The 27,768-nt window shown below is 51.7% G+C and overlaps 1 protein-coding gene across 2 annotated transcripts in view; it reads left to right on the forward strand.

Moving 5' to 3' along the window:
- The window catches only part of ADAMTS14 (ADAM metallopeptidase with thrombospondin type 1 motif, 14), an 85,727-nt gene that overhangs the window by 9,396 nt on the left and 48,563 nt on the right, over positions 1–27,768 (forward strand). For both annotated transcript variants that reach the window (XM_011927504.1, XM_011927513.1), the window contains exons 2-3: positions 17,142–17,298; positions 23,205–23,395. In XM_011927504.1, the coding sequence (XP_011782894.1) occupies positions 17,142–17,298; positions 23,205–23,395 (348 nt within the window). The remainder of the gene's footprint in view (positions 1–17,141; positions 17,299–23,204; positions 23,396–27,768) is intronic.

Below are 27,768 nucleotides of genomic sequence, written 5' to 3' on the forward strand. Positions count from 1 at the left end.
GTGGGCCTCAGATTCCCCTGCACATGCTCACGCAGTCACTCTCCGTGGGCCTCAGATTCCCCTGCACATGCTCACGCAGTCACTCTCCGTGGGCCCACCGGGCGTGCAGGGGAAACCCGTTTACCTCCCCGCCCTCAGCACTCCCTTCGTGAGCAAGTCTCTGTCTTCGGGGTGCACACCCTCTCTGAGAGTGCGAGCTGGTTTCTCATGTTTGCCACTTAGAAAACCCAGTTTACTGGAAAATACTGGGTACCTCTTGGCAATTCATGTTTGCAGCACACAAAACAAGAAAGGGACTCTTTGGAGAGAAAGGGGGCTTCTCCTGACCCGCCTGCCAGGGTGACTGTGGGTCTTCAGTGTGGAGAGAGGAAGTCACTGCTTCCTGATTGTGGCAATGTGAGGGCCTGGAGGACACAGAGGGACTGTGGTATGCATGGCAGTGTCTTGACCCCAGCCAAATCTCAGGAGGCGGGCAGCACAGGCTCTCCTGGGGAAATAGGCAGGGTGGGGAAACTGAGTAACTATCAGTTCTCATTCTTGTGTAACAAACCAGTCTAAAACTTGGAACTGAAAACAACACTGTGTCCTTCCTCACAACTCTGTGGGTGGGCTGGGAGGTTCCTCCCCTGCCTGCTCCCGGCCCTGCTCACTTGGCTGTGCTCCGCTGAAGGGTGGGCTGGGCTGGAAGGCCCAAGCTGGCTTCTTTTACATGACCACCATGATGCTGGCTGTTGGCCGGGGAGCCTCAGTTCTCTCTGTGGCCAGTCATCCTCCAGTAGGCAGTCTCAGGGTAGCATTCCAAGAGGGGGGAGGTGGAAGCTGGAAGACCCCTTGAGGCCTAGCCTTGGGAGTTGCATGTAGTAGTTCATTCTTGTGCTGCTATAAAGAAATAACTGGGGTCGGGCGCAGTGGCTCACGCCTGTAATCCCAGCACTTTGGGAGGCCGAGGCAGGTGGATCATGAGGTCAGGAGATCGAGACCATCCTGGCTAACACGGTGAAACCCCGTCTTTACTAAAAATACAAAAAATTAGCCAGGCGTGGTGACGGGTGCCTGTAGTCCCAGCTACTTGGGAGGCTGAGGCAGGAGAATGGCGTGAACCCGGGAGGCGGAGCTTGCAGTGAGCTGAGATCTGGCCACTGCACTCCAGCCTGGGCGACTGAGCGAGACTCCGTCTTAAAAAAAGAAAAAGAAAAAAAGAAATAACTGGGGCTGGGTAATTTAGAAAGAAAAAAGGTTTAATCAGCTGACAGTTCTGCAGGTTGTACAGGAAGCATAGTGGCTTCCGCTTCTGGGGAGGCCTCAGGAAGCTTCCAATCACAGCAGAAGGCAAAGGGGAGCGAAGTATCTCACATGGCGGGAGGAAGACAGAAAGGAGGGGGATGCTACACACTTTTAAACAACCAGATCTCACTCACTGTCACAGTAACAGCGCCAAGAAGATGGTGCTAAACCATTCATGGGAAACTGACTCTGTGATTCAGTCACTCCCTAGCAGGCCCCACCTCCAACATTCGGGATTACAATTTGAAATGAGATTTGGTGGGGACACAGATCCAAACCATATCGTGGCATAAGGTCGCTTCTGCACATTCTGCTGGTCAATGCAAGCCATAAAGCTGGACAAAATTTTCCAAGAGTGGGGAAATGGACTCTTCCATTTGAGGGAAGGAGTGGTAAAGTCTCATTGTAAAGAGACTGTGCACAGAAACAAGAGGACCGAATGCAGCCATCTTTGCAAACATTCTTCCACATTGCCCCTAGGCAAGTGATTTGACATCTCTAAGCCTCGGTTTATGTATCTGTAAAGTGGGTGTCCCTGCTTCGTAGTTTTGCGGGTTAGAAATTATGCACTTAAAGTGCTGCCACAGTGCCTGGAACAATAAAAGTTAGCATTTCTTCTTATTGCTTATGTCTTAGAATAAATAAGGAAACTGAGGCAGGATCCACAGCAGGTGTGTCTCCAGCTCTCTGGGCGCCCATGCCAGGGCTCTTCCCCCTGCTTTCCAGAGGCCCCCTCCTGTCTGGGCTGCTGTCTGTCTGAGTGGAGGCCCAGGGCCTGGGTCCTGGGTCCTGGGTGGTTTTCCAGTCCTCTAGCCAGTCTGATCTTGCAGTTTTACCTCCCTTGTCTCCTCATGACCATGCCTCACTGTCTGCCTTGGATTAATAACTTATTTATGATATGGAATAAAAGCCAGACATCACCTCACTGCGGCTCCTCCGGAGCAGAGCCGGCCTCCCATTCCAGCAAGGGCTGGTTTTATTTTTCTTCCTCTGTGTCTTCAGGCACTGGCTGGAGGGAGGGCGGCCTGGGGGCTGCTCAGCAAGCTGGTGAGAGTGATGGCTGTGCTTGCCTCTGCATCTGCCTCCCAGCCCCAGGGTGGTACAGGCCCAGGGTGGGCTCTCAGTGAGGGCCCAGGAGATTCCACATTCCCAGGCACTGCAATGGAAAGTCCCCAAGGCCCAGCATTCCATTTTCAGCATGTGGGTCTTGCCCTGCTTTCAAAGCCCTAAAAACAACAACAGTGATAATATTTACCTGCTGCTTCATCCTTAGCAACACTAAGGAGGTCCCTGTCAACATAAGCTCAGGCGCTTGCAGATACCCTTGTGTTATGAAAACCTGCATGGATCCCAGCTCAGCGTAATTTCCACCATTCACCCTGACTTTGGCCTGAGTTGGAGACAGCTATGGCTGGAAGAGGCTTTGGGGGCTTCTAGCTCCCTTTTCATTTTCCAGCAGAGGAAGCCGAGGCTCAAGTTGGGGAGGAGATCCAGGGTCATGGAGTAGCAGGTGAGTGTCAGGTGTCAGGGCGTACAAGGACCAAGGTTCCTTACTCCCAGGCAATGTTCCTCCCGCAGTTCCAGACAGCCTCTCCTGTCAGTGGAAAGACCAAGTGTATGTGAGCAGAGACTCAAGGTCGTAAACTGTGTGCTGTGCCCTGATACGGTAGCTGTGGCAACAGCTTCAGCATGATGAATGCTAAAAGTGATTGGTCTAATGGTGGTGGGGGTTGAAGGGGCCTGGGGGTACTGAGTAGAGGTGTTTATGAGGCTCCCACTGTGAGGGGGAGGGCTACTCAACTTCTGCATGTCATTGTCTTCCCTGAAACTGGAAGGCCAACTAAGAAAAACAGATGTCAATGGCCCAGTTAGTGGCATTTGATGCTCAAACGGAACCTTCTGGTGTTTCTCAGACTCAAGTCACCAGTGTTGCTGTTTTATCCATTTTCAACATATTGGAGGGGGAGAGGGCTGCTGTTATGTACACATTACTTGTCATGGAACATTTAAAAACCCTGCAGTCTAATTTTCTTCTGCTTTCAGTAACACGGCTGATGGGGCAGTAGAGCAGGCCTCTTTTTAGAGAAATGTCTGGAGGTGAGATCGTTTGTTAGGACCAGGTTGGTCTGAATGCAAACTCTGTTCCCAACGGGTGGCTGAAGGCCTTTGTCAGCCTTTGCTTTTAAGCCAGCCACATATTTACACCTTTGGTCTGTCCAGAAACAGCCTGTCACTTTCCCCTCCAAGCCACACCCACCCCCCAGGCAGAGGTTCACATCCACCCCTCAAGGCTGGCAGGGGTCCACACTCAGAGTTAGCTCCTCCAGTCCGAAGAGGCCTGTGTTCCACAGCCTGGCCTACTGCTGGCCTGGGTGCATCATGCCTTTGAGATGTTGTCACTTCATAATTCATAGTCCCTGCATAGGGAGATGCTAGGTAAAATATGCCGTCCCCTAATCCACGGCCACAATTTTGGGGGAGTGGACCTCTCACAAGGGTGGTATACCCAAGGGAGTTTGTTTTAAGGCCTGACCCAAAGGATGCTTGTTTAGCATGGTTTCATTCCAAAGTCAGCTGCACAGCATCAACCAGTTCATCCCCCTGAAGCTCAAGTCTAGAAGAGGGAGAGAGATACCGGGACAGGGATAGAGCACCTGCCAAGAGCCACTGCCACGGAGCACAGAGGAGGGAGCAGTGATAGGGTGGCCTTTGAGCTGGGTGAAAGGGGCATTCCCAGTGGGGTGCACAGCAGGGGCGAAGGCACGGAGGCCCGTGGGAACCGTGGCTCTGGAACAGAACCGGTCCTGTGTGGCTCCAGTGTGGGGATTTTTGTTGCTGGTAATTCTAAAAGGGAAACAAACACAGCATCCCACTGGGGTGGTGTGAGCCACCTCCTGTCTCTGCCAGATGGTGGCATTCGCTTCCCTGCACCCCCTTGCCCCTGCAGTCTGTTCGCCAACAGCAGCCCGGGCAGTCCTGCTACAATCCGAGTCCTCCGTGGTTCGCGGCACTCCTCTGGGAGAAGCCAACCAGTCCCTGGGCCGCCATTGCTCCTCTTCACTGCCCTCCCTGAAGGGAACATTCCTCCCCAGGGACTGCCAGGACCTGCCCCTCAGACCCCTCAGGCTTTCACTCGAATGTCACCTTCGGATGTCCTCCCTGGCAACCTTATTCACAGTTTCAAGCTCCAATCCTTTCTCTTCTCCATAGCTCCTTCCACTTAGTGTGTCACATATTTCTAGTTATTTATCGCCTGTCTCCAGCGTGCTATAGAATGTTAGCTCTGTGCAAAGAGGAATTTTTGTCTGTATCCCCAGCACCTAGATCAGGGGCTTCTCAGTCATCATCTGATGAATGAATGAGTGAATATGTGCTATTGCAGGCAACGGTTTAGGAGAAGCAAGTTACAGAGACATAGGTGAACACGCGAAGGGAGTGGGTCTGGAGAGGGGGTCTGGTGGCTGCAGTGTGGGCATTTGTGCTGCTAGTGCCTGGCAGGTGAACCGTCAGAGTGTGGCCAAATCTGGAACCTGTGCTAGTGGTGCTGGTCCCTGGGCAGGGTTAAGTACAGGACCGTACCACCTGTCTGGGGTCTTCTGGCCAATTGTGCTTCATCTGCTCCTTCCATCTTTGGCAGAGGACACTGGCCAGTGATACCTGGAGGATCATTGTGTCATTAGGAGTCACTCGTGGGGCTAGAGCTAGCCTGGCATTCTCCCATGCTCACCTGCATTCTGGAGGGAACCTGTCTCTCGGCCACTGCCAAGTCCCTCATCAGTGGCTCACTACAGACCAGGCTATGTATCAGATGCAGTGATAAACATTTACGTGCATGGTCTCACGTGGCAGACATGGTTTAGAACTAGTCAGCGACCCCCTGGGCCAGGCTGCTGTAGGGCTCATTCAGCGGGGAGGCCTGGCTGGGACAGTGACCTGTCGGGCCCCCTCTTGGGCCTGCTTTCCACTGCCAAGGGTATAGCACCTTTCCCGGTGCTGCTCACCATCAGCTGGTGTGCGTCTGAACAGCAGGGTTCAAACCGCAAGGCCTCCACGCAGGATGCTGTTCCTCCACTCAGGGCCTGGCAGCCACACCGCCTGCTGGCACTTGAGGGCTGCTTCCTGTCTCCTCATCCCAGAGCCATGGCTGCTGCCAGCACTCAGGGCCAAGCAGTGGCCAGGCAGAACTCCTTCACCAGGCTTGGTGGGCTATGGTGGTGACAGAGGGAAGCCTCAGAGCCGTGTGGCTCCTGGGCACTGGGGAATGGAATCTGAGGGTGGCTGCCGGCCTGGCAAGGTCTGCCCTGAGTCTGGATGGGCTCCAGAGTGAGGGGTTTGCAGCAGAAGGCAATCTCTGAGCACCTACAGGTCCTGCCTCTGGACCAGGACATCTGCCTGTTGGGAGGGGAAGAGGAGTAGAAATAAAAAGCGACCACTCCTCCTTTAAGGACTTCAAGCTTTTGGCCGGGCGCAGTGGCTCAAGCCTGTAATCCCAGCACTTTGGGAGGCCGAGACGGGCGGATCACGAGGTCAGGAGATCGAGACCATCCTGGCTAATACGGTGAAACCCCATCTCTACTAAAAATACAAAAAAAAAACTAGCCGGGCGACGTGGCGGGCGCCTGTAGTCCCAGCTACTCGGGAGGCTGAGACAGGAGAATGGCGTGAACCCGGGAGGCGGAGCTTGCAGTGAGCTGAGATCCGGCCACTGTACTCCAGCCTGGGCGACAGAGCAAGACTCCGTCTCAAAAAAAAAAAAAAAAAAAAGGACTTCAAGCTTTTGATTGGGCGCAGTGGCTCACGCCTATAATCCTAGCACTTTGGGAGGCCAAGGCGGACGGATCCCTTGAGGTCAGGAATTCAGTCGGTCATGGCCAACATGGTGAAACCGCGTGTCTGCTAAAAATACAAAAAAATTAGCTGGGTGTGGATGCACACCTGTAGTCCCAGCTACTCGGGAAACAGGCAGAAGAATCGCTTGAACCTGGGAGGCAGAGGTTGCAGTGAGCAGAGATCGTGCCACTGCACTCCAGTCTGGGGACAGAGTGAGACCCTGTTAAAACAAAAACAAAAACAAAAAACAGAACTTCAAGCTTTTGATGATCTGAGCAACTCTGTTCTCCAAGGTGCCAGAGGACAGAGCTAGTCATCACCTTCATCATCAACATCAGCACAGAGGGACTACTAATAATTGTCCTCACTCTCTGCACTATGGACCCCCGGCTTGGATGGCTGTGAGGGCATTGACTGGTCCTTGGCCACTCAGCAGGTCACAGCTGCTCCCTCTACCTCCCAGGCTTCCCCCACCCTGGATCACTTGTGGTCTAGATGGCCCTTGGTCGTGAAGTAAGAGGTGTGCAGTAACCCAGCCCACTGGACTCCCACGGCCCCCTCTCAGGGAACGTACTTATTGTACGCTCGTTTCTTCTCTTACTTGCCCATTTCCGGTGTTATGATGAACACACCTGTGCTGCTATTGCTCTCTTTATGAAACACGCATGACCACTTAAATGTCCGTTTTCATGCCATTCCACTGTTTGGAAGCCTCCAGGGTTTGGATGAGTGTTTCTCAGCCCTGGATGCACGTCTGAATCACCCAGCAGCTTCCAGAATGCACTGACTCCTGAGCCCCACCCATCGGGTGTTGATTTCATTGGTCTGGGAGGTCGCCGTAGTTTTGTAAATTCCCCCAGGTGATTTTAGTGACTGTCTAGGGTTAAGAACGGCTGCTGTTGTCTCCTGGAAAGCCTACTGTGTGTCAGGTCAGTAGCTGGGGTCAGGTCTTTCAGGACCAGAAGAGTCAGGCGGAGGAGGGAAGGAAAGGAAAAGACCACCACTTGCTGTGAACCCGGCTCCAGGAGGGCCATTTCCCATGCCTTATCTCATCTTCCCGTCCACTCTTTGGTTTCAGATATGGAATCTGAGGCTGAGAGAGGGCTGGTGCCACTCAGCTGGGAAGGACCCTGCTGGGATGGAACCCCAGGTATTTCCCTCCCCAGTGAAGCCTCTACGCTACTTTGCAGGGAAGTTGAATGACAGAAAAGGAGGGATACATTATGTTTGTTTCCCTTTTTTTACACTTTGTTTAGGGAATGGGAGTTGATTCTGTGTTCATTGTGGTAGGCACACACTCTGTGCAGAATAGGTATGCCTTTTGAGATAAGGACATCATAGAAAAGTCAGAAAATACCTAAAAATTTAAAGAGAAAGAAATTGCCTACCATCTCATTGCCTAGAGACAATGCCCTAACAGCTGGGTATGTTTCTGCCCAACCTTTTGTCTGCAGGTCTTCTTTTTCACCTTTAACATCATCCTCTACCAGTCCCTTTTTAGGGGGTAAGGACTTTTCCCCTTAGGACGTTCAACCACTGGTATTCTTTTTTTTCTTGAGGACTTCTTTCCACTTACAGGCAGGAGATCTGGACACAGGTGGTAGTCCATTTTTATGTTGCTATAAGGAAATATCTGGGGCTGGGCAATTTATAAAGAAGAATTTTAGTTGGCTCATGATTCTGCAGGCTGTACAAGCATGGCTCCAGCACCTGCTTCTGGTGAGAGCCTCAGGAAGTTTGCAGTCATGGTGGGAGGGAAGAGGAGCTGGCATGCCACATGGTGACATTGAAAGCAGAATAGATGGGGGAGGTGCCACACACTTTACGCAACTAGATCTTGTATGAACTGAACGAGAACTCAACACCAAAGAGATGGTGCTAAACCATTCATGAGGGATCTGCCCCCATGGTCCAATCACCTCCCACCAGGCCCCGCCTCTAACACTGGATATCACATTTCAACATGAGATTTGGAGGGGATAAACATCCAAACTGTATCAGCATGTCAAAGCCAGGCCATAGCAGAGCCAGGAGCTACACACAAACCCTCCTGTGGTTCCAGAATGTCAGCCCCAGCACTGATCCTGTGGGTTCCCTTCCTGAGCCACTGGGGCTTCCAGACATATTTCAAAGTGACAGTGGTGATCATGAGAATCATGGCCGCAGATGCAAACACTAACATGGCCCTCGTGGCATGCTTGGGACCATCCTAGGTGCCTTAGGTATATTGCTTTCTCAGAACAGCCCTACAAGATGGTTGTGGTTATAATCCTGAAGCACAAGGATGTTAAGTAAGTGTCCCAACATTACATGATTTGAGAGTGGTAGAGCCAGCATTTGAACTCAGGAACTCTCTGGCTCTAGGATCTCTGCGTTTACCCACCACATTGCTTCTCCCCTGAGAAAGACTTTTGCTGCAAATGCACTGGGCTCAGCAAGACCTCAGTAGCCTTTCACCCAGCATCTCCCAGGGTGTGGGGCCTGCAGAGGTCATGACCTTGGGAACTGTGGCCAAGTGGTCATCCCAGATAACTGTCTCCAGCTGGCAGAGGCTCTCTGCTTCCTGGTGTTTCTTTGAGCTTTTGGCTTGTTGTGGTAGCGCTGATGCTGCTGGTATGGGGCGCCGTGCAGATGTACGTGGCAGAGCGTGCCAGTTGTGGACAAGCCTGGCAGCTTTCAGCCCCATCCTCCAAGAGCTCCTTCTTCCTGCCTGTCCCCAAGGCTGCAGCTCAGTCTGAATCAGCTTTCAGACTTTCTCTGGCTTGGACCGAGGACTTGGCAGCCCCAGCCTCCAGCAGAGCTCCTGTGGCTTGAGGCTTCCACATCAGGTTTGAATTAGATGAAATCTCAGCGTCGGCAGGCTTTCATCCCAGCCTCCCTGACTCCCGCTTCCGTGGTAGCAGGCAGTCTGTGTGCCACATGCGTGTCGTCTCTGCATGAATGTCTGCTGGAGCGTTTGTCGTCTGTGTGAGTCACCCGTTTGTGTGTCCTCTCTGTGCCTGTGTATTATCTCTGTGCATGTTTCTCGCCTCCATTCATGCATGTTATCTTTTTAATTATTAGCTTTATTGAGATACAATTCACATACCATGCAATTCACCCATTTAAAATGTGCAATGCAGTGGTTTTAAAAATTATATTCACGGATATCTGCAATCACCACTGCAGTCAACTGTAGACCATTTTCATCACCTAACAAAGAGACTATGTGGCCTTTAGCTATTCACCCCCAATCCAACATTACCCCAGCCGTTGGCAGTGACGAATCTACTTTCTATCTCTGTGGATCTGCCTATTCTATTTGTCTGAAGACACTTCATACAAACAGAATCATGTAATATATGACCTTTTGCATCTGGTTTCTTCTACTTGGCTTTTTTTCAAGGTTCATCCATCTTGTAGCATATATCAGTACTTCATTCCTTTCTACGGCAAAATAATATTTCATTGTATGGCTATATATATACATATATATAGTGTGTCCATTTATCCATTGATGGGCGTTTGACTTGTTTCCATCTTTTGACTACTAGGAATAATGCTATGAACAACTTTTGTTGCATGGCATGTGTTTTATTTCTCTTGGGTGCTTACACTTTGGAAGTGGAATAGCTGGATCATGTGGTAATGCTGTTTAATCATTGGAGGAGTATTGCCAGACTGTTTTCAAAGTGGCTGTGCTATTTTACATTCCCACCAGTGTATGAGGGTTCCAGTTTCTCCACATCCTTGCCAACACTGGTTATCTGACTTTCTGATTCAAGCCATCCTATTTCTTTGTGGTTTGGATTTGCCTTTCCCTGATGGCTGATGATATTGAACAGCTTTTCGTGTGCTTACTGCTGTTTGTAGATCTTTCTTGGAGAAATGTCTGTTCAGATCCTTTTCCCACTTTAAAACTGGGTTGTCTTTTAGTGATTGTGTTGTGAGAGTTCTTTATATACTCCAGATACAAGTCCCTTCTCAGGCGAGGAGAGGCTGGTCTCTCATGTCTTTTTGCACCCCAACCTCACCCCCATCAAGCTCAGCAAGCAGTATGTGCTTCATAAACACTTAAGGACATGTTGAGGGAGGAAGAGATCTGGGTCACTTTGAAGAGTCCCTGCAGGAGCTGTGGTTCCAGGGTGTGGGGGTGTGAGGGGTGGGGCCGCCTCTCGTACCTGCCATGAATCAGAGACAATAGACCCGGATGACCCGTTAGAGGTTCTGGCCACTGCAGGTTGTGTAGGGTGTTGCTTTCGGCTGAACTGACTGATGGAACTGCCAGGGTTGGGGGACTTGAAAAGACCTAGATCACTGAGCTTGTCCCTCCTCCTTGATTTTGGGGTAGAGCAGCTGGGAAAAAGGCAGTGTCATTTACTGAGATGGGGAAGACAAGGGGAGGAGTGGGTCTGGAAGTCAAACTTAGAGTTCTGCTCCAAAGTTTGAGATGCCCAGTGGAGATCCAGTCTCTATCAAGGAAGCTGTTGGATAATCATAAAGGAATTCCAGGAGGAGCCAGGGCTGGGGATGTAAATTGGAAGTCATTTGCAGCCATGCAGTACCTAAAGCCATGGACCTGGGGACGTGCCAGGGAGAGCTGATGATTGTAGGAGCTGTGTGAGACCAGGACAAAGAAGTGATTGCTGGCCATGGCCATGTGGTAGTCACAGGTGAGCAGTTTCCAGGAAGTGGTGGCTCTAGAAGGCCACTTGGGGTGGGTAGAGGAGAAGCCAGGGGGCATGGAGGCGGTGAGTGTAGACAACACTTTCTGCTGTGGAGGGAAGCAGTGACATGGGCAGTGGTTGGGCAGGGATGGCAGGTAGGGAGTTTCAAAGATGGGGGACACTCGAGTGTGCTTGGATGCGGATAGTAATGGTCTTGTAGAAAGGAAAGCGTGATGGAGCTGGAAAGGGGGTGCTAACTGCAGGAGCTGAGTCCTTGAGGAGGTGACAGAGAGGTGATCCTGAGCACAGAGTGGAGGGGGGACACATCCAGCCACAGAAGAGGAGAGGGGGCCCAGCTGTGGGAGGACACTGGCACTGGCACAACAGGGTGGTGGGAGCCTTGGAATATGAGACTGGGGGTGGGGCAGTGTTGGGGGTCTGAGCCATTTGGGAGAGCTGGGACACAGAATGTTAAGCTGTTAGTCTTAACAGGGAAGTGCAACAGAACCTCAGCCTCATGCTCACTTGAGGTGAGCTGCTGATTTCAAGTGAGACCAGTAGGCACCTGTGTGCACGCGTGGAGTAGGTGGATGGTCGGGCTGAACCAGGGTGGAGAAGCTTCCCTGGGACAGCAGAATGGAGGGAAAGAGGGTGAGAGAGTATGGGTGTTTGCAAGAGAATTATTGTGCAACTAGACCTAGATGTCCAAGGTGGTGAGAAGGGAAGTGAGGAAGTAAGGATCATATCTTGGAGGTCCCGATGAAGTTTAATAATAACTGGCACCAAGTGGCTAGGGTTAGGTGAGCAGGGCAGTGGGGGAAGGGAAGGAGCCGCCTGCGGTCGAGGTTTCTGGGTTGTAGCAGCCCATGTGGTCTAGCCAAGGAGTGTGGCTGGCAGTGGCTGGGAACAGTGCATGCGGATGCAGGTGGCCCTGTTGAGGGGAAGCGGCCACCTGTTGAGGAATCTGGTGGAAGCCATTTCTGATCCTTGTGTGTATCACTCCAGCATCCAGTTGCTGGGTTTTCTTTTGTTTCCTACAGTGGAACAGTTTCAAGCTGGATTTGCTGGAGGCCTAGAACCTGAGACAGCATCAAGGGGTGTCCGTGGAAGTAAAGCCCTTGTGATAGAAATTCCAGAACAAGTTCGGGCCCAAGAATACACTCTCCTTGGGAGGTGGTGGGATGATTGGCTGAGAGGTGGCCTGCTCTGCTACTTTCTCCTCTGGGGAAGCCCCAGATAGGCCAGCCTTGGAAGGAGAAAGGAGAGGCAGTCTGGCCCACCCTTCAGCTGGCTTCACTGGAGCTACCATCTTGAAATGGACCTTCTGGGCATTTGGCAAAGGTAGGCTGGTCCAAGCAGCAGCAAGCAAGGGGACTCAGGATCCCCCTTTGCTGCAGGGGCCTGCAGCTGTCCCCTGAGAGCCAAGCGACTTGCAACTGTCTGGACCCCAGGCCAGGTCCTTGCTCATTGACTCTGTACCTGGCACAGATAGAGCCCTGCCCATGTCCCACATGTCTCCCAGTCCTTGGAGATCTCTTCTGTGCTCCTCTTGGAGATCTCTTTGTTGGCTCTGGGTACCCTCGCCTCCCAGTTTCCATGCACATACATGCAGTTTGAGAATAGATGTACTTTTATGTACGCATGTACACATACATACTGATTTCAAAATAATTTGGCCTCAATTACCTGCTATAATATTTGGGACCTTATCCTGATAGTAGACAGCTGTGGGTGACCCGCTGAACTTGTTCAGTTGTGGTTAACAGCAGGACACAAGGTGATTTCTAAGCCAGCACTCACCTCCCTAGTTGCCATGTGACCATGTCTTCTTTGGGTGTCCTGGGCTTACACCTGAACTTGGGGCCCTGAGAGAACCCATACTGGAAAACATGTTAACATGGCCTGGAGGCCGCTGGATGAAGAGGTAGGCCAAATGTGTTACCTTTGCAACCAAAACGATGTCATGTTGGAGAATCCACAGTCCTTCCCATCTTCCACCCTCACCACCATTCAGCCACACACCTCCCAGGGAAGGCACCTCAGAAACAGCCACATTAAAGGGTGTTTAGCCCAGCAGAGAGTGGTCAGATTTGTGCACTGGAGAATTTCCATTTGGGGAAATTGGACAAGGGCCTACGGGTATATGGCTCAATTGGATGTAATCAACGATTCTTTGTTTTAGTTTTACTGTGTGAAGAAACTTTCTAGTACATATTTCCTCTTTATTTACCGTTTATAAAAGAATAAGGTATAGGTAGAAATTCAATATGACTGACATTTATTTTCCATCGTATCAGAATTTATTTCTCCTTTTTTTCTTGATTTTTTATACAGAAATTTGATTTGATTTTAGCACTTTAAAATTAGCCACCACTTTTCAGAAACATAAACATTCTATAAATTGAGAGACGGGAGTACTTTAGTGAAGAGGCAGAAAGCCAGAAAGTTCTCACTGCCAGCCTGTCTACGCTGTGTGGTGCCTGGTTTCCTGGCCAGGGCAGAGATTCAAGGGAACTTGGGCCAAACCTCTCATTGTGCAGACAGGGAAACCGAGGTCTGAGGGGAAGGAACTGGGCCCATCTTGTCTCCTGGTCTGGTGGCCAAGCCTGCTTTCCTGTCTTCTCTGTCTAGGAGGAGAGTCTCTGTGGCCCAGGAGGAGCCCAGACCTGGATGAGAACTGCCTGTCAAGGCCTGGGTGGGATGCCCGCAATGGGACAAGGACAATCTCTGGGGAGGTTCCGCCCTGATCCCTTGGGGGCTGCTGGGATCCACAGTCACAAAGAAATTTAGAAACTTATTTCTCGGATTACGCAGGACAGGGCTTGGTTCTGGCTTCTTTGTCCTAAACAGTTTACTGGGATGGGGAAAGACAGATCCTTTAACCCTTTCCTGGGGAGAGGCCTAAGAGTGTGGAGGCTGGACCAGACCCAGGGTCCTGGGGGTTCCCATTCTGCTGAGAACAGTGAGGGTGTGATGAGGGTGGTCTGCGTAGGGGTAAGAATCCTTTTAGGCTAGGTGGCGGGGGAGGTCACCTGGGGAGTGGGAGGGACTGTTTCTTTTATGGGCTGTGCCCTGCCCTTCCTTCTCATATCCTTAGTGAGAGGTGTGCTGGCCTCCATGGGAGGGTTTTGCCCAGAGGTGGAGAGTTGGAGAATGAGTGTCCTTGCTCTGCAAGGTCAGACCAGAGGCCCAGGGATTTGCAGGTGGTACTAGGAAAGCAATGTTTTCTTGCTTCAAGTGGCTCCTGAGGGCAGAAGCAGGCCTGGGGGATGAACCCAGGTAATACAGTATTGTGGTTAAGAGTGCTGACACTTACTTGCTGGGTGACTGGGCCAGTTACTTAACCCTTCTGAACCTCTATTTCCTCATCCATGAAATGGGTCTAACATTAGTGCCTACCTTATAGGGCTATAAAGATAAAATAAGATAATGTATAAAAATATGAGTGGCGAGTACTGTTGTTAATAACAGTGATAAGAAGACGATTTATAAACGATGGAAAGTAGGGAAGTGTGTTCACGCTGAATACAATGTTAGGAGTGTCCCTACACCCAATCTGTTACATCTTGAGGGAGGGAGCTCTCTGTCACTGGAAGCATCCAAGTAAAAGCTAGAGGTCTCCTAACTGGGGATGTTGTCAAAGTATGATGCTTCAGACTGGGATGAGCACGATGATCCTGAAAGGTCTGTAGCCCATGATTGTGGGCCGGAGGAAGGGGCGGGCTGGAAGGCAGTGGTTTCATTCTGGGAACTGTATCCCTCATATGAGGCACCGAGCCCTCGAGACCACGTGGAGTCTCTGGGCTGTGGGGCAGGGAATGCCAGGCTTGAAGGATCCTCTTTGTGGAGCCATTTAACCAAGCCCTAGAATTGGGGAGGGCCTTGACCAGGTGCCTGGTGTGTGGGAGGGGCTGAGTAGAGCCTTCCACTTCTTGCTCTGGAGAGTTTGCCTCTGCTAGGCAGCTTGAGAGGTGTGATGGACTGAGACGACGCAGGCCACTGCCCTGGGCCAGCCAGGTTTGTGTGCCCGTGACCTGGATGGAGCAGTGGCCTCTGACTCATGCTGTCTCTTGCTTGCTTGTTCCAGGGGTACAAGGGACCCAGGGGTCCCTCTGGGTATCAGACACGGGTATAGAAAGGGGGATGGGATAAATCATGCAGGGCTTGGCTGAGAGTTCATCACAGGCCCTCATGGCAACAAAGCTGTGGTAGGCCTTGGAGGCGTGTCCCGGGCCTGGAGCCACCAGCTGGGAAGACAGGCCTCCCGTCGGGGTTCTGCAGGTGCACAGCGGCAGAGGCCCTTGGATTTGGCCACCGCTTTTTGTCCATGTTTGGGCTCAACCTCTGTCCCTGAGCCTGAATGCCCTGCTCCCCTCCCCACACTGTCCTTCTTGCATTTCCACCCTCACCCAGGGGCCTTCCCCTCTACCTCGTATGCTCTTTCCTTTTCGCGTCAGTTTCTTTTGCACCCTAACAATTTCTCCCTTCTGCCTGCTATGGAAACCTGGGCTGACAGTCCCTGGGTGACCATGTGACTCAGCCTGGATGGGACTGTGAAGGGAGAATCTCCTTGTCTCTAACGGCAGAGTGGAGATGTGTCTGCAAGGACAGGGGATGTATAGCTTGTCTTGGAGGAGGGAGGATGAAGCTGGTGTAGGGGGAACTGACGGGAGGGATGGTAAGAGTGTTGGGTCTCTCACTTCCAGTCTTAGCCCCTGCCTCAGCACGTCCTGGGGCTAGTACCTTCCCCTTCAGGTCAGGGGGTTTGAGTTGAATTTCTAATCCTTGCAACCGGGAACCTGATGGATAGTCATCCTTCAGGACCCACAGATGGCACCTCCTTTGGGACATGTGTCATAGCACTGGGCAGGACATTGGCTGCCCTCAGCTCTTGGGCCTTACTTTTCCGTTTCTCCCTGCCCATAGCAGGCACACAGTAGGTACAAAGTCAAAGTGCTCTGCGTGGATGCATGTGTGCTCAGTGTAAGATTTGACATTGACATTTTAACAAGCACATCAGAACTTTTGCAGACAATTGAGTGTTATCTGATAAAATGGTTATAGGGAAGCCTCAAATTTGTTCCAATAATGCCATTTTTCCCTGGAACATTTCTTGGCCTCTTGATTGGGCCTATTGATGAAGCACAGAAGGCAACCGTCTTGATTTGGCTCCAAAATGATGCTTTCTGTTTGATCCACAGAAACAGCTAGAAGGGTCACAGAAAACGCTGGCTGCTGTTGGGGGGGCTTAGTGGTAGGTGTTCAATGGGATTTGGAGGGGGCTCCTGAGATGCAGCCTCAGAACAGGAGGAGGTGGGAAGTGGGTGGAATTGGGTTGTGTTTTCACTGGAGTTCCAATTCAAATGGGGAAGGTCCAGTGAATTTATAGAAACGCTTCCTTCATTCACTGCTTTGTGTTCACAGCTGCGCTCCCAGTCCTTGTTATGTAGTAAGCACTCAATAGTGAAGGAATTCAACAAATATTTGTAAATAATGCCTATGATTTTCCATCCACCGCGGTAGGTACTCTTAGTACTTTGTAGGATGACGTGGTGTGTGTGTGCCTGTGTGTGTATATACACGTGTGCATATGCAGACACACATACGTTAACCCATATCTAGTTGTATGTGTCATCAGCCCCTGTGATAACTGCCTTCACTGGGGGATAATAACACATTTGCTGGGCTTTGCCATCATATTTTTTTTTGTTTCTATTTCCAAGGCCAACACCTGATTTTTTAAGGGAATATTTGATGTAGGGAAACATTAGATTAAAAACACGCACTCCTGGCTCATTTATCGTGAATGAGCATTAGCTGCCGTCCTCCCTGCCCCCAAACCCCCATCCCGCCATGTGCACACCCATATGCTTTCAACCTGAAATAACAGCAGCGCTTCGTATTGAAGTGGGGGACCAGCACACCTTAGGGATAATGAGCCTTTGCCCCTAGGATTTTCCTGTCTGCCTCTAGGTAAAGCCAAACCCTTGAGATGTGCTTCGGGCTGGAGTGCAGTGCCTTGTTGTGTGTGCATGTGCCTTATGGCAGTGGCTTTTGTGCCTCTGCTTTTTGTAAGCAATAGAAGCTCTGATGTAATGAGATTTTATGCAGAGCCCCATGGATAGACAATACAGTAAAAGTGGATCTGCTTTGCTGAAAGGAGGGTGGGCCCCTTTGCTCAGCTTTCCTACCACCTTCTCCCATTCCCCTGCCAGGGCCTCATAGAATGTCATGGAATCCCAGGGCTCCTCAAGGCCCTGGAGGAAGAGACTGCATGCATGTAGGGTCACATATGTGTATTCACAGATGCTCGCCTGTCGGCTGTACTGTGTTCACGCCTCTTCTCTCTCTCTTCCCCCGTGCTTGCTGTCCCTGGTTTAGGCAGGTCTCATCCGCACAGATAGCACCGACTTCTTCATTGAGCCTCTGGAGCGGGGCCAGCAGGAGAAGGAGGCCAGCGGGAGGACACATGTGGTGTACCGCCGGGAGGCCGTCCAGCAGGAGTGGGCAGAACCTCACGGGGACCTGCACAATGAAGGTAGGCTGTGGGTAGGGGCCTGTGCGCTGCTTCTTTCCCTACCTCTGGAGTGTTTCCTGGTAACTTTTGTCCTTAAGCTGTCCATGCCTGGCCTCAGTATTCTTATCTGTAAAATGGGACTGGGCCACATAGACCTGCTGTACTGGCAGAGAAACCCCATTGCCTTCTAGGAGCTGCTGTAATTGGCTGGAGCTAGGGGCCAGAGGAGCCACTTGTGTCCTGACCTGTGGTCCCTGGGACACCAGAGGTCTCTGAGGAGCTCACCATTTCTTCTCAAGGCTGTTTCTGAGCCAAGGCAGAAGGTAGAATGCCTGCAGTGAGTTTTCCCCCTAAAGTCAACTCAACCGTGTGGGAACCACAGGAAAGGAGTTATTAGGGCACCTGTAGGGAGGCTGCCTGGTGTCAGGGCGTCATGGTCAGCTGTGTGTCCTGTAGACCATTTTACAATCCTATCTTCAAGTCTGTCTACTGCGTGATCCTAGGCAAGTTACCTAAGATCTCTGAGCCCTCATTTTCCTCATCAGTAAAGCAGAGATGATCCATGTCTACCTGTAAATGTTATATGTAATGGTGATGGTGTCTATGAAAATCCCAGTATAGAGCTTGGCATGTAGTAGGTGCTGGATAAATGGCAGCTCTCCTTACAGTATTATTAAGGGTAACTGCTGACGTGTTAGGGTGGGAACCCCCTGAGGGAAGGGGCGTCCCTGTGCCCAGGTGACCAGTGCAGGAGCCTACACACCAGAGGCACTCAAGACTTATGCTTGGGCAAATAAACTGGATGTGACAGGTGCTGGTCCTGGGCCTGTGGTCAGCTTCACAGTGTCACAAAGCTCCTTTGGCGAAGAAGAGATGAGGAGGCCATAGGTGAAATCAGGTTATGACTAGCCCACACACACCCTTGTGCCAGCTCCCTGTGGGACTGGGCTTGGCGTGAGAAATGCCTGGAAGCCAGTTGTCCCCACAGACAGTGTATCCATTGAAGCTCCAGTTGCTCTCCAAGTATCACTCACAAGAGAGCCGTGGCACCAGAGCCAGAGGATTCTGCAGGACTAAGGTGGGGAGGGCAGGGCTGGTGGGGCCTCTGAACACTGGTGTGGATTTCAGGGCACCCTTCCCTCCACCACGGTTGGGAAGAGGAATGAGTCTCCCCTGGGCTTCATTTTTTTAGGCCAATTCTGAATCCAAAGACCATAAGGTCCCCTCTTTTCGGAAGAGATGTTGGGGAAGTCCAGCTCCAGAGCTGTGAGCCTAGAACCAGCTGCATCACCAGCCACCATAGTGGGCAGCTGGGAAGCTGAGACCACTGAGCACATGGAGCTGGAGTTCAGACCCAAAGAAATGTAACTGCGACTCTTGCCCCACACCAGGCTCCAGGGCTGGAACTCCAGTGAAGCCAGGCCCTGGTTCGTCTATGGGCCTTCCTTAGAAAGACCAGGGGCAGGAGAAGACTTTCTTGGAAAGCTGCGACTTGCACTTTTATTTGAAGGCCAGTCGTGGGACTGAGCCCAGTGTGGGGAGAAGCATTTCTAGGCGTGCCTGTCTCCATTTCACATACTTGATTAAAGCCAGAGGCTTCAGCTTGGCTCTTTGGGTCTGGTTTTCCGCACACAGAGAGGTGCCTTGGAGGCCTGGCCAGGTGCTCAGAGCCTGCCTAGCAGTCGGCTAAAGGCTTTAGGGGAATCTCCCTCAGGCTGGGGACCTCTGCATCTCTACCTGTCCCCATCCTCCACAGGTGTCCCTCCCCTTGGTTCCTCAGACCTGGGAGTCTCCTGGGTCTGTTCTCTTCTCCTACCCAGGCTAGGGGTCCTGGAGGACAGATGCCAAGTTTCCATCTCTGTGTCACTCACAGCAGCAGGCCTGTCCCTGGAGGAAGGAGAGCAGGGAGGCATCAGAGGTTCCACTACACAGGTTTGCTTACTGGGCTGAGTCTGTGGAGGGGATTCCAGCCCCCTGCTCCACTGTAAAGGAGTCTGAGGTGCACCAGTGAACCTGGGGTGGAGGGGACAGTTCCTCTTGGCACTCAGGAAGGCCACAGTTGCTGCTTCCTGAAAAGGCCGTGTGGGGGGACACACCCTACCCATACACTCATGCTCACACACTGACACAAACACACACTCACACAGCTGTACACCCACACTCACACACAGACACACCCCACCCATACACTCACGCTCACACACCCGTACACCCACACTTACACACTGACAAACACATACCCACCCACATTCGCACACCTGCATACACACATACAGACCCCTCTACACACTCACACACTCTCACAACCCCATATCTACCCATGCTCACACACATTGACACCCCCCCACATACACACCCCTTCACACACTCACACACTCTCAAACACACTCACACACACACTCATATACATACACATCCATCATGAACTCCAAAGAAGAGTTAGGTGATCCTTTCCCAAGGCTCTGGGGAGAAACTGAACTGTTCAGAGTCCAGGGGAAGGAATTCCCAGTGCTGGGCCCCCAGGCTCGAGCTGGCCCAGATCCCACGGCCCTGCCTTGGCCCCGAGGCTGTGTCCTGAATGCTCTCCTGCTCCAAACGCTGCCCTCTCCTATTTAACCCATGGTCCTACTCTCCGGAACCCCATTCCCACCCCCAATTCCCTCCTGAGAATACGAATGGGGTATGTGCTCCTGCAGCCAGAGCTCCAGCTCTCCTTGGGGCTGCCCATGCCAGGGACACCAGCCGGGCTGGGGCTCAGGGCGGCTGCTTTACAAGCAATTGAGATAAAATTCCATTTTAACCATTTTGAGGCATACGATTCACTGGGTTTTTAAAACTATATTCACAATGCTGTGCAACCATCACTTCCATCTAATTCCAGAACATTCCCATCCATTAGTTATAGTTGCTTCTGTTTCCCCACCGTCCAATGCCCCCTGGCAACCACTAATCTACTTTCTACATTATAAGATATCTATCTTTCTAAATAGGATTTGCCCATTCAGGATGTTTCATAGAATGAAATCATACAGTATGTGCCTTTGGTGCCTGGCTTCTTTCACTCAGCATGTTTTCAAGGCTCATCCATGGGATCGCCTGTCTTGATGCTTCTCTCCTCTTTATGATGGAACTCCCGTCCAGCGTATGGACATGCCACATTTATCATTCATCTGGTGGATGCTGGAGTTGTTTCTATCTTTTGGCTACTATGAAATGCTGCTGTGAACATTCGTGTGCAAGTTTTTATGTGAGCATACGTTTTCAATTCTCTTGAGTACATACTTACCAGTGGAATTACTGGGTCACATGGCACCTCTAGGTTTAACTGTCAACTGTATTTTCAAAGCAGCTGCACCATTTTCCATTGGCCTGGGGCTTCTTGGGTGGCTCATGGCAGCTTCCCAGTGGCTGATGGGCCCTGCTCTGCCCTGAGGGTTTTCTGCTCCTGTCATCCTGAAGGATGAGGGACCCACAGAAGAGGGTGTGGCTAGAGCCCCCCACAGCATCCAAGGCTAATGCTGGCTGGTCCTCCCTAATTCCCCAGAAAGTCTGCAGAGAGAGAATTATGGCTGTGCCCTGATAGAGTGTGGTCATGGCTGGGGGAGGCCTGAGTTTACTTTCTGGGCTGTTGTCATGAAGCTGCTGTGTGACCTAGGGTGAGTGGGGTAACCTCTCCAGCCTTCCTGTGACATGCCTGGCAGGGAGGGCTCTGAGAGGTCAAGTGCGGCATTCTACTCGCAGGGCTTACACTTCTGAGCACAGCCCATGTATTGAGGGGTGACTGTTATTTTTCTCCCTGCTCCATGGAGGGAGCCTTGTGCCTTCCCCTCCCCTGCCAGGGGCTGCCCTCCTCTCTCCCAGGAGTTTGGTTATGGGCTGCTGCGCTTGCCATTGGCTCAGACACCAGGGCCACCAGAAACTGCCTGCAGTGCGAACTCAGAGCGGCGCCAGCCTCAAGGATAAGTGAGGACAAAACCCACCCGAGCCCTGCTCACCAGGCTGTGCGTCCACCCAGAGGGCTTTCCCTGCCAGGCCAGTGGCCACACGTTTTTCCAGCTCTTAAGTCTAGGGCTTGGTTCCTTTGCACTATAGCACCACTCGGCAAAGAGGAGATAAAAACAAACGGTAGCACCGAGCCCTGTGTGTTCCCTGTTACCTGTCCTCAGATCCCCGTTACCTGAGAACCCGTGTGGGTAGCAGCGTAGAGGTGGTTCAGGTCTCTGCAGAGGTTCCCGTGAATGCATCCATGTGCGTCACCCATGTGTGGACGGGGTCTGCACACACTCGCTCCCGTGTGTAACATAAGTAATCACAATGGACTGGGCAGGGACAGGGTCCTCTGCCCCTTGTGCTGAAGTGGGTTTTCTCCCGCTCTCTGTTCAGCCCCAGCTTCAGTGTCCCCTCCTCAGGACGCCTCCCCCAACAGGTCTGGATCTCCAGGGGGGCGCCTTCTCTGATCAGTCCTGTGGTATTCTTGAGAGCCTTTGATATTCTTGTATTGTTACAATCCAATTTCTTATTTGTCCCCTCTGCTAGGCAGTGGGCTCAAGGGCAGAGGCCAGGCCTTTATCACCTACCCCCGTCCATCCATTGAATAGTGCGGGGCCCCTCCTGCTGCCACAGCCCTGATACATGCTGGGGATAGCGTGGTGGCCTTTTTACATCCTCAGTCCCAGCCTCCTATCTGGGGAGCTCTCAAACACCTGTGGATAAATGAAGGTTCTTAGAAATTAATGGTACGAGTATCAAAACTTCAGAGTGAGATGGGGGGAAAGTCATTAAGAGTTAAGTCTCTGGAGCCTTCTTGAGAGACCCCAGCCTCCTGTCCTGCCTTCTTAGCTTTCCCTGCGACGTCTCCACGTACCCTCACTCCACCGCCCCAGCAGAGTTTATCTTCATTCAGGCTGTAGCATAGATGACTGACAGCACTCAAGGTGTTACCCTTCTACATGGCGGCATCGTTGGTAATGTTTCAAAGCATGGGCTTTTGATTCAGACAGACCCACAAGAGAAGCTACTTAACATCTTTGAACTTCGATGTGTTCACCAGTGTAATGGGGACAACAATCTGATAGAGTTGTTGTAAAGATTAGATTAGGTTGGTTTGCATTAGATTAGATTAGAGGTCAGTAAAGGTAAGCCCCAGGGCCAGATACCGCCTGGCAGCTGTCTTGTAGAGGAGGTTGGACTGGAACACAGACACACTCACAGTCTCTTCTGCGGCTGATTTTGTGCTTCAGTGGCAGAATCGAATGGTTGTGACCGAGAATGAATGACCCAGAGAGCCTAAAATATTTATCTGGTCCTTTACAGAAAAAGTTTAGTAACTCTTGGATTATATAATACAAGTTAATAAATGCTATTTTGCTTTTAGCCAAAAGGACAAAGCAGCGATGGTGAAATCTGGGGTCACTGACAGTTCCTGGGTGGGATTTGAGAGGCTCGGGGCTCACAGGAGTAGCCGAGAGTTCCTCAGATGCCCTGTGGAGGCCACAGTAGCCCCATGACTTTTTTCCTTTATGGAGATATTGCCAGCTTTGATTTTTACAGCAACGTTGTGTGTTAGAGATAAAGGGTGGTTCATCCTCGTGTTATAGGAGAGGCGATGGAGGCCAGAGGAGCGAGGCATGGGGCCTGGGATGCCCAGAGAGATAGGATGAGTGGCTCCTGGAACCCAGGCATTCTGCTCTGGGTCAGTTCTCCCCACTCTGCTACTCATTGCTTCAAAGACTTAGCCCTGCCCTCATGGCAGGAAAATGGTTCTTGCCCATGAGTTGACCTGGTATGGAACGATGCCTCATACTGCTTTACTTACAGAGGCAGGGAAAGGGGTGCCCGTGATGGAGCCAGAGGTAGGTGGTGGGTAATATGACAGTGACAGCCTCTCCTGTGGGTTGGACCTCACTCTCTTCCTGTCTTGGTTCCAGCCTTTGGCCTGGGAGACCTTCCCAACCTGCTGGGCCTGGTAGGGGACCAGCTGGGCGACACAGAGCGGAAGCGGCGGCATGCCAAGCCAGGCAGCTACAGCATCGAGGTGCTGCTGGTGGTGGATGACTCGGTGGTTCGCTTCCATGGCAAGGAGCATGTGCAGAACTACGTCCTCACCCTCATGAATATCGTGAGTGTCCACGTGTCCTGGGACTTAGGGGAGTGGGGTGGAGTGGGCCCCAGTGCTGATCCAAATGGAAGTTTCTGGGGCCTGGTATTTTTTAGGTGGACTTGGGGGAGTCATTGCTTACTCCTTAGCCCAGCAGGCACACCCTTGGCAGCCAGGTTCGATAGTGTAATGAGCCTGAATTGGCCTGACTTGTGTCCCAGGCTGTGGCCTGATCCCAGCTGGACATACCTGGGCTGAGGTGACCCACCTGGCCTCCTGCGCTGGAGCCTGTGGACAGGGGGTTCTGGGCTTGGACACATTCAGAGTCTGGCTCAGGTGTGGCCCGGAGCCTTGCTTGTGTTGGAGTTGAAGGGACTTCCCTGGGACTCATCATCTGGAAAAAATGCCCAACCCCAGGCTGGGGAGACTGGCCAAGGAGCTGTCAATCTGTGAAGTGGGTCCTGACGCCCTGACGCGGGCGTTGGGTGTGCGCAGACAGGCAAGGACAATCAGGGATGTGGGCAGATTCTAAGACCGCGGCGAAGCAGAGAGCCCGTGCCCTCAGCTGCTGCCTGCAGTTGTCCTGCAGAGATACAGGACTCTCGTCACAGAAAACCTAGTTTTTCAAGAAAAGTCAGAAATGTAGTTTTTTAAAAAGTGTTTAAAAATTTTATTATGGAAAATTTTAATCCAGATATTTAAGTGAACATTTCCAGTTTTTAAATGTTAAAAGAGAAACCGACTGTGGATGCCAAACAAAACACACTGTAGGCCACAGGTAGCCCCGAGTGAGCATCCCTGGGCTAAAGGGGCAGAGACGAGGGAGAACAAGAGGGAAAGGGGGGTCAAAGCATGGGGCCTTTGTCAGGGTGCCTGTGGCTGTGTGGTTCTGGGAAAGGATGGGGACCTGTCTGGGTGAAGTGAGACCCAAGGTAGAAATAGTGCAGTCAGGGGTCAGATGCTGGGGATGGGGGCCAGACCCTCAGCCCTCCCCTGTGAAGTGCAGTACCGGAGGCAGGTGACCCACTGGGATAGACCCCAGCTCAGCATAGGACGCTGTGCAGTCCAGGCGGGGAGAAGGTGGGCAGCAGTGCACAAGGGAAAATGCCACATCAACAGGAGGCAGCATGCCCTTCACCTCTGAGCCCCTGCAAGGTGACCAGGTTAATGGCTCATCATAAACATTCATCTGGAATACCAGAGCTAAGAAAGAAGATATGTATGTGGTGGGTCCTGAAGAATTTGAGCGAGGCCTCTTTTGAAGGCCAAAGCTTCCAGCCCTCACTGGCCTTGATGTTAGGGCCCTCTGCCCCTAGGCCTGTTTGGAGAGGATAAAGAGGTTGGCTAGCTGCATAATCATCCAGACCGACAGATGACTGCAGTATGCCAGGGCCGGGATAGAGTCGCCTTATCCTCAGTCTAACATGGGCAGTGCTGACAGGCTGTGAGGGATGTGCAATTGATTGCGCTACTGCACTAAGAGGAATATTAGTGAATCGACCAAGAGCACACAGTCTGACTCGGCCCCTTCCTGTCTTTGTGACTTTGGGGGCGAGTTAAGAACCTTCTGGAGTATCTCCTTCTGCACTTTGCAAGCAGCATTAACAGTACTTACTACCAGAGGTTTTGGGGAGGATAAAACGAGTGCCCGGCGCACAGCATGGCCATGCAGAGCATATGCTGTCAGTGGGCGGTGGTTGGTGATAGTACTGTGACCTTCGTGAAGTGACTGGTCATGCATTTCTGGGAATGGAACAGTTGATGGGGAGAAATGTCAATCCCATGTCATGTCAGTTCCCCTGGAAATGTTGGTAGGGTGTTGCCTGGGTCCGTAATCTGGCTGCACCTTTGATGAGGTGGTCGCTAGGGGGACAGCCCCTTGATGTCTCTGTGACCTTGGGCAGGGAACCTTGTTGCTCATCATAGGATGCAAATGATGAAAAACCAACTCAATCTAGATTAAGACAAACGTGGTAATTTCTTGGTTCATGGGTCAGACTCAGGGAGGGACAGATTGGAGCTGATTGTGAGAGTAATTGGAACTAGAGGAAGTTTTCAGGCTCGCTTATCTCTCTGTGACATCCTGATTCTCTCTGACCAACTTCTCTACCAGACATTCTGGCCACTGACAACACAACGCTGACTCCTATCCCCATCCATGGCTGGAGACAAAAGGAGTTTCCCCTCTGGTTCCCAGGCAAAAATCTCCCAGGGCAGGACTCTGATTGGCCTAACCTGGGTCACATGCCACTCTTTGGGCTGATCACTATACGTTAGAGAGGGAGAGCATCAGTGCTCCAAGGCTGGAGAGGGGTTAGACACAGCCATGGCTGCTGGAGAAATTGTTCTGAGCTGTCCTGGCACCCCAGTTTGTGTCTGCTACAGTTTAGCCCCTTAGAGTCTCTGCTTTTTCATAATAGTGTCTGCTCTTGGGTTTGTGAAGATTTAGTATCCAGGGTATCTAGCACGTGCCTCGCACATAGTGGGTACTCAAGTAATGTTTTCTGTCATTATTATTGTTACATTGTTTGTTTTTGCGTGTATAAGTTGTTCCTCACCTGGGTTTGGGAAGGTGAGTTCCTTGAGGGGAGGGGCTTTGTCTTTTTAGGAACCCCAACAGCACACACAGCACAGGGTCTGAGACCTGACAGGTGATTGGTAAACGTGGAGGTGAATGGCATCTATGAGAAAAGCAGGTGGCTGGCACCCATTGAGATGGTGGAAGCAGAGAGCAGCAGAGTTCTCTCTGCAATGTCAACATCAATAAAAGAACAGGAGCAGAGATCAGTTCCAATTACAGCAGCCCAGGGAGCAGGTGGGGGGCTAGAAAGTCTGTCCCTGGTCGCCTCTGTATGTGGACACTTCTTCCATCCCAGGAGCTTAGTGTGTGGTTTTGGACAGAAAGAGCAAAGGCTACCACATGGAGTTGTTTGAGAAAGAGAGAGGGAGAGGAGGGAGAGGATGCCTGTGAATCTGAACACACCCACCATCCTGGAACACTCGACCACCCACCCAGTCTCCACAAATCACAGGCCCTGCCTGAGGCCACAGCTGGGGACCGACCCCATTAGTGGGAGGCCATGCTGAGAGCCAGGTTTGGCCTCTGGAGCCAGCAGGTGGGGGACAAGAGGAAGGGCAGGAAAGGGGAAAGGGGCAGGGGAGACCTCAGGATGACCAAGAGTGGTAGGAGCCTGGGTCCTACTGCCCAAAGCTGGGCCTGAAGACCCCGGGACTGTAAGCCAGGCCCTACTGCAGCCCCAGAAGCCTTCACTTTGTTAAAAGATGATTTTCAGGAAAAGGTAAACTCATGACTCTCATAGAGAAATAAAAAGGAACATGTGTTAAAGATTTGACTCTACTCATTAATGAGGGAACCAGGCAGATGTTATAACTCATTCAAAAGAGAACCCAAGGACAGAAACATTATAGATGAGGAATTTTACAATGAATGTGCAAAAGGAGACAAAATTAGTGTTGTGTAGGGTGGGAGGGAAGGCTGTTTAGCCTCTGCCAGAGAAGATGGAACCTGCCTGTGTGCAGACAGGAATTTTGCGTTGCTCTTAGTGACCCATGGTGCTCTCTGCCGTAAGGGCGCTTTCTCTGCGTCTGATTCCGATAAGGGGGAAAGGCGCGCTGCGGCAGTGCCTGCCTTCCATTGAAGTACAAGTTTTTATTCTGTGGTCTGGGGCCTGACCAGGTGTGAGGAGTCTGATGACTTGCTCTGCTTAAAAATCTCTGCCCCCATTCCTGGAACTAGCGGAGTGGCAGCATCTCCCAGGCCACAGCCCTGGATTGGACTGGGTTACAGCCCTCACAGCAGTGTGGTGGGATTCTGTCTCTTCCATAGCTCTGTTCTGCCACCTACTCCTCACTTCCAGGATTCTGGCTGGGGTTAGGAGAGTGAGAGTGCTTGGGGCAGTGGCGGGGGTGGGTTGTCTGGGGGGGACCACAAAGCTGTCTTGGGTGATCTGCTCCATTCTTTCTCTCATCTTTCAGAGAAACTCTTTCAGAGGTACCCTGAGGGACCTCCACGAATTCTGTTGCTCCGCCCCTTAACTCTTGGTTGGACTGCGGTGTCGGCAGGTTCTGGAGGGTGGATCAGGTTTGCTAGAGCCCTGCTCCCCAGATGGCTTCACTGCCAGCCTTGGCTGACATCCATTCATTTGTTCGGAGCTGGGTGCAGTGCTACCTCTGTGGGCCCTCCGTGGGGCTAGGTATTGGGTGGGGTGGGGTGGGAGTCAGGGTTCTTGTGGTTGCAGGTGACAGACCCAGCTCACACTAGCTGAAACCAAAGAGGGGTCTATTGGCTGGGAGCTGCTGATGTGCCCACAGCTAGAAGCTGCGGGGCAGGAGCCCCAGGGACCACAGGACGAGGGCTTCAGGCTCCTTAGGGC

The sequence above is a fragment of the Colobus angolensis genome, unplaced genomic scaffold, assembly GCF_000951035.1.
Source record: "Colobus angolensis palliatus isolate OR3802 unplaced genomic scaffold, Cang.pa_1.0 Scaffold12, whole genome shotgun sequence".
NCBI lineage: Eukaryota > Metazoa > Chordata > Mammalia > Primates > Cercopithecidae > Colobus > Colobus angolensis.